Source organism: Engystomops pustulosus, chromosome 10 (genome assembly GCF_040894005.1).
Source record: "Engystomops pustulosus chromosome 10, aEngPut4.maternal, whole genome shotgun sequence".
Classification (NCBI taxonomy): Eukaryota; Metazoa; Chordata; class Amphibia; order Anura; family Leptodactylidae; genus Engystomops; species Engystomops pustulosus.
The window spans coordinates 54,675,286-54,688,774 of record NC_092420.1 but is presented as its reverse complement, the minus strand read 5'-3'; the positions used below and the strand labels follow the sequence as shown (position 1 = coordinate 54,688,774).

The following is a 13,489-nucleotide window of genomic DNA, read 5'->3' as shown; positions in this document are numbered from 1 at the left end:
AAAGCACGGCAACGGACCATTGACATCACCATACCTTGGCGTGCACAATATATGCGCAGTCAGCGCCAGGTGTCATCAAGGAAACCAAAACATAGTTATATGAACAGCAACCCGTATTCATTAATAACATAGGTGAGTCTTAAAAAGGAGAAACACTAGTGAATAATTAAAAACAAGTGGATACACAGCGATCGTATCTATGGGTAATCTGTTTGTACGAATATTCATAGCTTTCTCATTCTTGTGAAAGACATAACCAAATCACACTAAATGATGAAGGAAGAAGAATAATATATACGACAACATCCCTTGTGAAGACTGCAGGCTACTACTGTGTCTGCACAAAGAATGGTGTTCTCGCGCCTGCGCAAGACTTGTAGACAGCCGGCTGACGTCACCGGCTGTCTGTGAAGAGCGTCAGGAACAGAGGGGTGCATAGTAAGTGGCGGGGGGCGTGCATAATTAGTTGAGCGCCTCAGGCTCATTTACATATTTTATAAAGTTATTATCCTTTAACTAATAAAAAAACACTGCCAGCATCCCTTAGAGGTAACAAGCATGCCAATTAGGACAGTCTACCATCACTCATCTGGTGGCATATGTCCTTTAAAAAATATAACAATTTAGGGGCCATGGAATCAATTGGCAGTGCCCCTTATGTCTAGAACCTAACTGAATGAAGAGAGTTTCCAATGTAAAACAGTTATAGGATAAAAGAAAAGTATCTGATCACTTGAGGTCCCCAACAAATTTTGTGCACTTTCATGACCATCACTCCTTTTACTACTGGGCTAGTAAGTGCAGTCCCATAAACATGAATGTAATGGTGGTCAATCCTGAGGACCACCACTCCAATCATATTCGGAGCCTGTGATCAGACACTGGTCCTTGATCCTGTAGATATTAGTGGGGAACATAAATACAGTATGCCCATTAGGTTTAAAGAAAATACCAAAATACCACTGAGAAAGAGAACACAATGATCATAATCACCACCTCAGCCAAAGCTTTATCACTTGAAGGGGAAAATGGCGGCACAATATTGTTTGTAATGACTTTGGCCCAGATATATCATTGTGTCTGCACCAGTTTTTTGCCCATGATATAAAAATAGTGTATTTCTTATCTTTGTCCACCTAATGGGGTGCAACTGTATTCACATCCTGAAAAGAGACCCGATAAATGAACAGCATAAGACACTATTTAATAATGTGGCGCCCATTGCACAACGCATGAAGACTGTTGATTTGTATACACAGTACAGACCAAAAGTTTGGACACACCTTCTCATTCAAAGAGTTTTCTGTATTTAACACACATGGAATTATATACTTAACAAAAAAGTGTGACAACTGAAAATGTGTCTTATATTCTCGGTTCTGCAAAATATCCACCTTTTGCATTGATTACTGCTTTGCACACTCTTGGCATTCTCTTGATGAGCTTCAAGAGGTAGTCACCTGAAATGGTTGTCCAACTCTGCACTTGTTGGTCCTTTTGCCTTCACTCTGCAGTCCAGGTCACACCAAACCATCTCGATTGGGTTCAGGTCTGGTGACTGTGTAGACCAGGTCATCTGGTGTAGCACCACATCACTCTCCTTCCTGGTCAAATAGTCCTTACAACACAGCCTAGAGGTGTGTTTAGGGTCATTGTCCTGTTGAAAAATAAATGATGGTCCAACTATCAGCTGTGCATCCACCTGCCTTCTGCACAACACAACTGATGGTTGCAACCCCATTTATAAGGCAAGAAATCCCACTTATTAAAACCTTCCCGACGCGCGCCGTACTAGTACGGCGCGCGCCGGGTCCCGGTGCATGGAGAGGGCTCGCGGGCCGAGCCCTCTCCATAGCCGGTAAGTCTTTGCTGCATATTGCAGCAAAGGCTTACCGGTAACACCCGCGATCGGTGCTAGCACCGATCGCGGGTGCTTTCACCGCGATCGCCTCCGGCAATGCTGCCGGAGGCTTCAAAAAGATGGCGCCGCATGGGCGCCGCCATCTTGGCGCGGATCTCCGCTCCCCGATGACGTCACGGGGAGCGGTGATCCGTTGCCATGACAGCATCGGGCCTCACGAAGGCCCGAAGCTGTCTCGTTTTAACCTATTCATTACAATGTGCTATCAGCACATTGTAATGAATGAGGAGTAAAATCCCCATATACTGCCATATTGCAGTATGGCAGTATATGGTAGGATCGATCAGACAACCTAGGGTTAAAGTACCCTAGGGAGTCTGAAAAATAGTTAAAGTAAAAGTAAAAAAAAGTTAAAAAAAAAAAAATTATATTAAAAAAACCTAAAAATTTAAATCACCCCCCTTTCCCTAGAACTGATATTAATATTAATAAACAGTAAAAATCATAAACACATTAGGTATCACCGCGTCCGAAAATGTCCGATCTATCAAAATATTATAACGGTTTTTCACTGCGTTTAACCCCGTAACGGAAAATAGCGTCCAAAGTCAAAAATGACATTTTTTTGCCATTTTGGAAAATATAAAAAAATTAATAAAAAGTGATCAAAAGGTCGCACAGTCCTAACAATGATAGCAATGAAAACGCCATCAAAAGTCGCAAAAAATGACACCACCCACAGCTCCGTACACCAAAGTATGAAAAAGTTATTAGCGCCAGAAGATGGCAAAGTCAAAAAAAAAATTTTGTACAGGAGGTTTTAATTTTTTTAAATGTATGAAAACATTATAAAACCTGTACAAATGTGGTATCCCTGTGATCGTAGCAACCCAAAGAATAAAGTAGACATGTCATTTGGGACGCAGAGTGAAAGCTGTGAAATCCAAGCCCACAAGAAAACGTCGCAAATGTGTTTTTTCACCATTTTCACTGCATTTGGAATTTTTTTCCCGCTTCCCAGTACGCGCCATGGAATATTAAATACCGTCACTACGAAGTGCAATTTGTTACGCAGAAAATAAGCCATAACAGAGCTCTTTATGTGGAAAAATAAAAAAGTTATAGATTTTTGAAGGTGGGGTGTGAAAAATGGAAATGAAAAAACTAAAAAAGGCCAAGTCGTGAAGGGGTTAAACCTGACAGGGCACCTGTGATGTGAAAACCTTTTCAGGTGACTACCTCTTGAAGCTCATTAAGAAAATGCCAAGCAGTAATCAAAGAAAAAGGAACCTAGAATATAAGATATATATTTTCAGTTGTTTAGCACTTTTGTTAAGTGTATAATTACACATGTGTTAATTCATAGTTTTGATTCCTTTGTGAATCTACAATTGTGAATCTACAATTTTTATATTCATGTAAATACAGAAAACTCTTTGAATGAGAAGGTGTGTCCAAACATTTGGTCTGTACTGTATAGTGCCAGCCAAGCTATCTGCAATAAGAAATTAGCAGTAAAGCACTTTAGACATAGATTTTCAGAGTATCTTGTAGCTCAATATTGTGTCTTTGTTTCATTGTGTTTTCATCCCTTTTTGTACTATGTGTTTCTTTTGTCATTGTGATCTTTCTGTTATGTATTTTCTGTACATTAAAAAAATACTCATTGTTACCTATGAATGTTTCCTGAACTTTATTTCACTTTCTGTCTTCATAATTCACATCATAATCAACATATTCAACAATCAGATGTTAGTCTCTAAATATACTTTTTCCACAAATTATTTATTAACTGTAAAGTTTCACAACTTTCCAATATACTTTCGTTGTCTTAAATGATTTTCCAGTTTTCTGTTTGTCACCTGCTTGTGGAGTCTATTATTGCTTAATATAATGGCTAAAATTCTGTTTAGGCCACGTGATGTGGATTTACTACACTTGTTTTACGGTCCTTAGACCTGTTTCTTTAAATGAGCAAAACAACTCATTGCATGACTTGGTGATACCATACAATGGAAGTAACCTATGAAAGCAACGGCAAGCAAGGAACAGTGAAAAATTGATTAAAATTAGATAAGCAAACTATATACCCTCATTTATAGACAGTATCGTTTTTATTTCATAAAACTATAGAAGCCAACATTTAAAGGAAATTTGTCAGCACAGTTTACCCCCCCAAAAACTACCTGCTATATCGCAGAAGACTATGCCCACACATGCCCCCATTCTTGTTTTTATGTTCCAACTTCTCTTGTGCACCAAAAGATAGCGTTTGAAATATGCAAATTAAGTATAAGATGCTATAGGGGCGTTAGCAGAGCAATTACCATGCCCCCTGCTATACTGCCATAGCCAACCACCTTCTCTTATTTATCCCCCATCATGTCACTCCTGGGTCCAGTGAGATATGGGGCCAGAGCCTGGAGGTGCTCTGGTAAAGCACTTAAGCCTAATTTGCTTCCCCTTGATAGTCCCTTATTGAACCTCAATAGGAAAATTGCTCAAGTCTGTCTGCCCATGTTCCCCCACCATAGATCCAAACCTCTTGTTCCTCAATTTCCCCACAAGCTTCTCTGGTTACATCTCCTCCTGATCCTCAGGCATGGGAGACATCCAATATGAATATGGATCTTTAAAGTTACACAATTTGCTAGGCTAGAGAGATAAGCGTGTTTGAGAGAAGACCACATGACAAATGTAAGACTCTGTGGTTTTCTCTTTTACAAAGTGACAATGTTTATCTCTTTTGGCCAATGACATCCGCCAACTACTGCAACCTCCTCCTCCACCACCTGAGATAGCCATATTAATTGTGTCATTAAATAAGATCAAATACCTACAATATATAACAAAAAACCTAGAAATAGTTTGTTTTGTAGGTGGTTGATTTCTTTTAAGGATCACACGTGTGTCACCATCCAGACTCCATTCCCCCTTTCTTGTTGAGCCATTTTCTCCACCATTGTGATATCATTTATAACCTCAGATTATGTAAACCCATATAACTGACCACAAACAGTACTATCTTATGCTATGCACCTACAATATTTTAGTCTGGGAAGCATCGTCCCACCTGGATGCTTCTAGAAATATACCCTTATGCTCAGGTATAATCCCTGAAATTGTATTTTACCTTTACATATTGTAGATTATTGTTACACATGCTGTTTGTACAATTATATCACAGATTTGTTTTCTTGTAATTACATTTTTAGTCTGTTTTCATGGTTTTGAATTGGGGGCCTACATGTGGCCACTCTAATTATGTAAAATGTATTGTTTTTCAAAATTTACAACACATAAGGGAAAAAAAAAGATATTTGGAAGCTGAGCAGCAGTATATCTGATACGTATGATTATTCTAGGGATAGATCATCAGTATCTTAGTACCAAACTCTGGGCCAAGTTCAACTCCCGTTGGCTTGTGCATGTTATATATGGGTATCTTCCAAGGCTCTGGTTTAACTGTTACCATCATATATCACACAACTGCAAAATCTGGAGGTGTAACATGTATTCATACTGACCTCTAGTGGTAGACTGTAACTTAACAAGAGCTACAAAAAAATTAAAATAGTAATTTTTATTATATGTTATGTGTTAGCACTACGCAGGCAGGTAGATCTTATAGCTTAATCATAATGAGAACACGTTATACAGACTCGTATCATAGGGATAATTGTGTCCTTCCCCATTTTATTCGGTCTCTCTTCTATGTACAAATATGGTGAAGTCCATCACACTAATACGATGAAGAGCTTGCGCACTGGTTTGTAAATTGTCTACTTGCGTCTCTTACATCATTGAAATATATTTTTTTACTTCTGGATAACCTAATATGTTCTGATTTATAACATTATATGCCATGTTTTCAGCTCTCCGACTTCCTGCCGCCAGGAGTATTCACCGTTGTGGCCTCTGCCGTCCTGGCCTTGTTTTTTGCTGTTTGTGCAGGTCTTTGTATCTTCATTGCTATTGCTGGCATGAGGTCAAGTCAAGGAACCTACAGCCCAAGCAGGCAGGAGAAGGAAGGATCCCGGGTAGAGATGTGGAATATTGTTCAGCCACCACCACTGGAAAGACTCATTTGATAAAAAAAGGACTTTTTTTCTCCAGCTTCTAGGACACCTGGACATCTCAGGAATCACTTGCATTTCATTTCGATAATGTAAAAAATTAATTGAGAGGGTAATTTATTGAAGCATGTGGATGCATATTGTATAATTCCCATCTACTATGCTACTGGAGTAAATCTCTGCATCTAACCCTCCCCATCGGTACCAGGCTTGTCCCTGGTTCAGCGTGGACATCACATAAACAAGCGATATCTCCCAACCAAGACCGTCCCGGGCGGCAGGGGAAATGTTCTGGGTTCTCATGACACCAATAGAGGTGAATACAGTGATGACGCACAGAGCCGTCAGATCCCTCCATTAATATTGTGCATCTGCCGCTGCTGTGTGCAGAGGAGGCCAGCAGGATCCATGATGTACGTTTCCTGCTGGCTTCAGAGCGGCACACAGCAGAAGCAGAGGAGAGGACAAGACTGCTGAGAGAGCAGAGTACCTGCTGGGGGCGTGCATTAATATGAGGGGTTCACAACATCAGGGAAAGCTGCTGGTGGGGCACAATATGAGGTCGTGCTGGGCGACACAATATCAGGGGGTCAGAATATTAGAGGAAGCTGACGGCAGAATATGATGAAGAGCTGGAGGGCACAACATGAGGGGTCGGGGCAGAATATGAAAATGCCACCATGTGAAGGGGAGCTGGCAGAGTCACATGCTGAGGAGGAGTGGGTCACACTGAGACAGGGAGAAGGGGCAACTATACTTTGTGTGGGTGGAATAAGGGGAAAATGTTCATGATGTGGTATAATTGGTAAAAACAGGGATCACAGGTGCGCTTGCAAGTAGAGTGGGAATAGACCTAAAACCATAGGGTTTAGAATTCATGAATTGTTTTATTATTATAATAACAGACTACGCGCTTCGACGTTGAACTGTCGTCTTCATCAGGTCCAAGAACACTGAAGACGCCAGTCCGGCGTCAAAACGCGTAGTCTGTTATAATAGCAATAAAACATTTCATGAATTCTAAACCCTTTGGTTTTAGGTCTATTCCCACTCTACCTGGAAACGCACCTGTGATCCCTGTTTTTACCAATTATAATCACTCTGCATCCCTTTCGGGTTTCCTTACCTGGCCACAGGGGGGTCTGTTGCATCCGTCAGGTAGTAACCATCATACAATCCTTCAATAACTATTCTTGCCCCATCCCTCCACACTAGTCCAGGACACATTCCTTTGGTCCTCTTGTGATCATTCCAACAGCCAACAATCGATAAGCGTCTGCAACAAACCTTTTATTTTTATTATATACCATGTTGTGCTATGTGTGTCTCATCTTTTGTCACTGCAAAAGTTGTGAGGTACGGTAAGTAAGTGATTGCGGCAGCCATCAGTGGTCTCAGCTGAACAGAGTAGAGCAGTGATGGCTAACCTATGGCACTGGTGCCAGAGGTGGCACTCGGAGCCCTTACTGTGGGCACTCAGGCCATCACCAGGTATCTTCCTGCAGTCCCAGACAGCCCAGGACTTGCTGTGCACAGAGCTATTTTAAAGAGACAGCTCTACCTGGGACTATTTTCTGCTTTATTGGTGTCCTCAGGTGCTGGTATCAATGAAAACTGTGACAGAGGGGAAGTATAAAACACAAATTAAATTTCTGTGTTGGCACTTTGCGATAAATAAGCAGGTCTTTGTTGAAGTTTGGGCACTCGATCTCTAAAAGGTTCGCCATCACTGGAGTAGAGGATAGAGATTTGATAAAGCTTTCACATCTCCATTGGGCTCTTTAGGGTCCGTGGCCATCCAAATAGTCATTTATTGCTCAAATTGTGCAACCCAAAAGCCACCAGTAAACAATGCAGGAATCACTCAGCTTGCACATGAATCTGAACCCAGGATATACAATGTAACAAACAACATCTTTATGCAAATTAGTTGCATTAGGGTTCTGCCGACTGATGCACCTTCTTCTTCTATCTAGTTTGTCCGTTACATGCACCAGTAGGCACAGAGAAGACCCCGGGGTACTAAGAAACTAATGGCATCAATAAAATGTAGAACTGAATTTTTACAATAATTGCAGATTTCTATGAGTTAAAAAAGTTCTGCCTGAAAAGCTTATAAAGTACCCTACATGGTTCTGCTTTAATTTGTGGGTGATTTCGGAACTGGTATATTCCCTTTAAATAGGATATTCAGCTTTCCAGACATGTTTGTTGTATTCTCCATATATTAATCATTGTGGATCATATTCTAGTATAGATCTACAATATGTTAACTGGAAGCCATTGGTCCCTGTGAAAAATATGTGCGAAGCCTCCTAGCTATAGTGGAATATTAATAGTACTAGTATTCTCAGAGGTAAGAGACACATTGGCCCCAAAGCCTCCTGGTTATTCCTACTGGAGAGGTATGAATACATAAAAACTGTGTTGGGGATGTGGCCCTATCAGACATAGGGGCACATTTACTAAGGGCTTTGCACGTTCTTTTAGATGTAAACTGCTTGCACAGGTATTTAAGAAGTGTCTGCGCCGTTATTGTTTTGCACACAACCCTTTTGTGGCGCGGCTGCTCTAACCTCCATGCGACACAAATTATGGGGCGTTCCGGTACTCAGTCGGACCGAGCCCAATATTTAACATGCAAATTGTGTCACACGCCCTATTTTAAAGGTGCACCACAAAAAAGTTGGTGAACTCTGTAGGGCCAGTGCAGGGAAGTGCCAGATAATTTTTTTCTGGCGCACGATCTTAAAGGGAACCTGTCACCAGAAGACCCATTTTTAGCATTCCCCCAGCCCCCACAGAGCATAGTACATACACTGCCAAAGTGTTTTTGTATAAAACATAGGTTTTACAGAAAAAAAGATATGTTATATTGTACTTTTCATTAGCATCTGCTGTGTGACTAGGCAGTTGCCCACTGGGAGGGGCTGGAAAGCCCCCAACCTTGGGAAACAGCTTCTCCATGTGTCCTTTTCAAATATATGAATAACTCCCCACACTCAGGATTGGCTGTAGAGGAGCAGGGGGCGTCGCTAAGCCAAGTGATGGGTGTTTTCATATATTTGAAAAGGTCACATGGAGTAGCTGTTCCCCAAGGGTGGGGGGGGGACTGCTCCTTTCCAGTCCCTCCCAGTGGGCAACTGCCTAGTCACACAGCACATGCTAATGAAAGGTACAATATAACATATCTTATTTTCTGTAAAACCAATTTTTAATACAAAAACACTTTGGCAGCTATGCTCTGTGGGGACTGGGGGAGTGCTAAAAATGGGTTTCATGGTGACAGGTTCCCTTTAATGAATCTGCCACACCTAGCATTATACAGGGGCAGAAAACTTTTAGCGCAGTTTCCGTCTTCATAATTAAATGTGCCCCATAGTGTAATCGGGTAACAGCCGATTTATAATTTATTAACACATAAGAACTTTTTGTACACATAATTAATATTTTGTTCATTAAAATAAACATGACCATAAAATATTATCAGATTATTATACCAAGATGAAGGAGCAAATTGATAGCATTACGTTGTGGTTGGGAGTATAGTATGATCTTTTAAGGATGATAAAAGGCAGCAGAACTAAACTTTGTGCCTCACGTTTGAAGCTGTAATTTTGGTGCCTTCTAAAGTAAAGAATGTATCACTTATTTTTAAATGTGAACACATTTTTTTTCAAATCAGTTTTTATTTTACCATGACAAATTTTTTTATTCTATTTTTTGTATATAATGGGCAGCCATCTTGCCTGAGGTACTGTCATTTAGAGATATGCTTTACAGCAGTCATATAGATTGTGTCTGAAGCCTTTTATTAATGTTAGTAGGAGAGTTTTCCAGACACTCTCTGTGATCTGAGAAGGGAGGAGTAGTAGATAAGTTTGTGGCATCTCGTGAAAGGTGGATCCTGTAATAATGGTGTTGTGCTGCTGTGACAATACTGAGATAACTTGGATAAGTGTGCTTTTGAAAAGTCATGGGGTCTTTCTGATTTTTGTTATGTTCATGCAGTACAGAAATGTTCGGCTTTTCTAAATAGATGGGTTATAAGACCATGATTGTAGTTCATCATTAAATTACGTTTATAAACAAGATTAAGGATATAGAGTAGTACTTAAGTCCTAACATCCGTACACATGTTGGTTTGGATCCTGGGGGGGCCCTATTCGTGTTAACAGCCAGGGACCCATGGGACACTTAATCTGCCACTGGTCAGTAATATATATATATATCCCATTCTTTATCCCAGTTCAGAAACATGATGGGAGCCGCGTGTGACTTGGGCAGCCCATCTGAAGAAGTCAAGGGCCATTTTAGGCGAGACCTTATGATGGGATAGAATAAAGCAATAGTATCAATCAAAGTAGAGATGAAGGAACCAGGTTGACTTTTCATACCATATGTATAGACATATTTTGCTTTCAGGGTAGAAATGCTCTCATTGCCAAAGAATAAACTTAATAGTGAAAAAGGATCTGTCACTACTGGACCCATAGTCGCAGTGTGGTTGTGTTCTTCTGGAAGTATCCTAGAAGGATGAAACAAAGCTAGAGGGAGTTATCTACTTGTGAATATAACTGGACTCATACTATGAGGACGAACAGCATACTAGGATGACAGATCCACTTGAGATTTCTTATCACATGATATGTATTTACAGAACTTTCTAGTAACTATAGATGACACTAGTGATCACCACAATCTACTATTACATGTGCCATTATGTTACATTGTCTTGTATGTGTGTACAGATTTCACATAGAATAAACCCATTTGATAAAAAATTGTGCCTAGCTCTGCATTTATTTCTGGAATGAGAGTCTAGTGTTCTTTTTACATCAGGTGAAGCAATTACATTGGGAAGTGTGGGAAGTGTTGTAGAAAAATTAAAGGCTAAGCCTGCTGAAAACCTAAAAATAATAGAAAATAAAGTAATTTTTTTCAGTTTGACCTCTCTCTTTACACAGAAGTTTAACGCAGAACTTCTCAACAATGCTGTAACTAGTACAGACAGGGATTCTTTGCATCATATTTCTCTATGATGCAAGGATTCCCATTCACTGTGGGATATGACCTGTGTGCAGCTGGCCTCAGGCCCAGTTCTCATCTTTTTTAAGTCTTCATTTATTTCCATCTTTCAGCCATCCAGCAGTTCATGCTGCACTCCCGCCGATATCAATAATAAAAGACTGGCCGCAATACAGGCAGTTATGGGGCCATGTGCTATGGATTCCATTATTACCACTGCCAGCCAACGCAGAGGGGTTTCCAATGTGATGTCATAGGCATATCCATGGCTGCCATATTAGCTGCTACTACTTCCAGGGAGGCCATACTGTCCAATATCCTGATGCTAGTTTGCAGCAGAAAGTTGTTTGCTGTTGAGTGAAAAGCAGATCCTGATATCTAGCGTGACACGGAGGCCGAGGCCCTGGCATCTCCCCTCACCAGGGTGAGAAGCTGCAGCCAGGAAGGAGAACAGCAGTGCAAGCGGAACGCGCTGCAGCTAAAAAGCCCACACAGGTGCGGAGACTGCGCTGTTCCATTCTATGGGGTACGTCCCCCCTGTGATCATTCCATTGGAGTTATTTTTTTATCAATGCACCAGGAACAAGACAGGAGGAGAAATTACAAACTTGCAGGTTATCTGATAAAACAACATATTGTACTGAGACCACAGATTGAGTGAGAAGTAAAGGGATATTTCTGTCTTACGTCTCTATGACAGAGACATGTGATATAGCTGGATGTAACAACACCGAGCCTCTGCCATGTCTGTGTGATTATGATTTGAGACCTTATCTCATGAACAACCCCCTTTAAGGGTTTTTTTCTTCTCTTTATATCTGCCCAGATGAGAATGGTGGATGTGGATTGTGGGGAGAAGGGATATGGAGTATATATACACTCACCGGCCACATTATTAGGTACACCTGTCCAACTACTCGTTAACACTTAATTTCTAATCAGCCAATGATATGGCAGCAACTCGGTGCATTTAGGCATGTAGACATGGTAAAGACAATCTCCTGCAGTTCAAACCGAGCATCAGTATGGGGAAGAAAGGTGATTTGAGTGCCTTTGAACGTGGCATGGTTGTTGGTGCCAGAAGGGCTGGTCTGAGTATTTCAGAAACTGCTGATCTACTGGGATTTTCACGCACAACCATCTCTAGGGTTTACAGAGAATGGTCCGAAAAAGAAAAAACATCCAGTGAGCGCCAGTTCTGTGGCCGGAAATGCCTTGTTGATGCCAGAGGTCAGAGGAGAATGGGCAGACTGGTTCGAGCTGATAGAAAGGCAACAGTGACTCAAATCGCCACCGTTACAACCAAGGTAGGCAGAAGAGCATCTCTGAACGCACAGTACGTCGAACTTTGAGGTAAAAAGGGGTACAGCAGCACAAGACCACACCGGATGCTACTCCTTTCAGCTAAGAACAGGAAACTGAGGCTACAATTTGCACAAGCTCATCGAAATTGGACAGTAGAAGAGTGGAAAAACGTTGCCTGGTCTGATGAGTCTCGATTTCTGCTGCGACATTCGGATGGTAGGGTCAGAATTTGGCGTCAACAACATGAAAGCATGGATCCATCCTGCCTTGTATCAACGGTTCAGGCTGGTGGTGGTGGTGTCATGGTGTGGGGAATATTTTCTTGGCACTCTTTGGGCCCCTTGGTACCAATTGAGCATCGTTGCAACGCCACAGCCTACCTGAGTATTGTTGCTGACCATGTCCATCCCTTTATGACCACAATGTACCCAACATCTGATGGCTACCTGCAGCAGGATAATGCGCCATGTCATAAAGCTGGAATCATCTCAGACTGGTTTCTTGAACATGACAATGAGTTCACTGTACTCAAATGGCCTCCACAGTCACCAGATCTCAATCCAATAGAGCATCTTTGGGATGTGGTGGAACGGGAGATTCGCATCATGGATGTGCAGCCGACAAATCTGCGGCAACTGTGTGATGCCATCATGTCAATATGGACCAAAATCTCTGAGGAATGCTTCCAGCACCTTGTTGAATCTATGCCACGAAGAATTGAGGCAGTTCTGAAGGCAAAAGGGGGTCCAACCCGTTACTAGCATGGTGTACCTAATAAAGTGGCCAGTGAGTGTAAATTATAGTACAGGCAGTCCCCAGGTTACATACAAGATAGGGTCTGTAGGTTTGTTCTTAAGTTGAATTTGTATGTAAGTCGGAACTGTATATTTTATCATTGTAATCCCAGCCAGAACTTTTTTGGTCTCTGTGACAATTGGATTTTAAGAATGTTGGGTTGTAATAAGAATCAATATTAACACTAAAGATTCATTACAGACACATTTGATAACTGTTACAGTTGATCGTTGTAGCCTAGGACTAAAGGACAATAAATTACCTATATCCAGAGGTCTGTTTGTAACTAGGGGTCATATGTAAGTCAGGTGTTCTTAAATAGGGGACCGCCTGTATATGGAATACCATATTATAATTACATATAGTACAGTATATGTAATCTACTGTGCCTATACATATGTAAAAGATACATGCAATATTATTA

The 13,489-nt window shown here is 41.1% G+C and overlaps 1 protein-coding gene across 2 annotated transcripts in view; it reads left to right on the top strand.

Moving 5' to 3' along the window:
• The window catches only part of CRB1 (crumbs cell polarity complex component 1), a 45,151-nt gene extending 38,402 nt beyond the window's left edge, over positions 1-6,749 (top strand). For both annotated transcript variants that reach the window (XM_072129010.1, XM_072129009.1), the window contains one exon: positions 5,737-6,749. In XM_072129010.1, the coding sequence (XP_071985111.1) occupies positions 5,737-5,952 (216 nt within the window). In that variant the 3' untranslated portion in view covers positions 5,953-6,749. The remainder of the gene's footprint in view (positions 1-5,736) is intronic.
• The last annotated feature ends 6,740 nt before the right edge of the window (positions 6,750-13,489 follow it).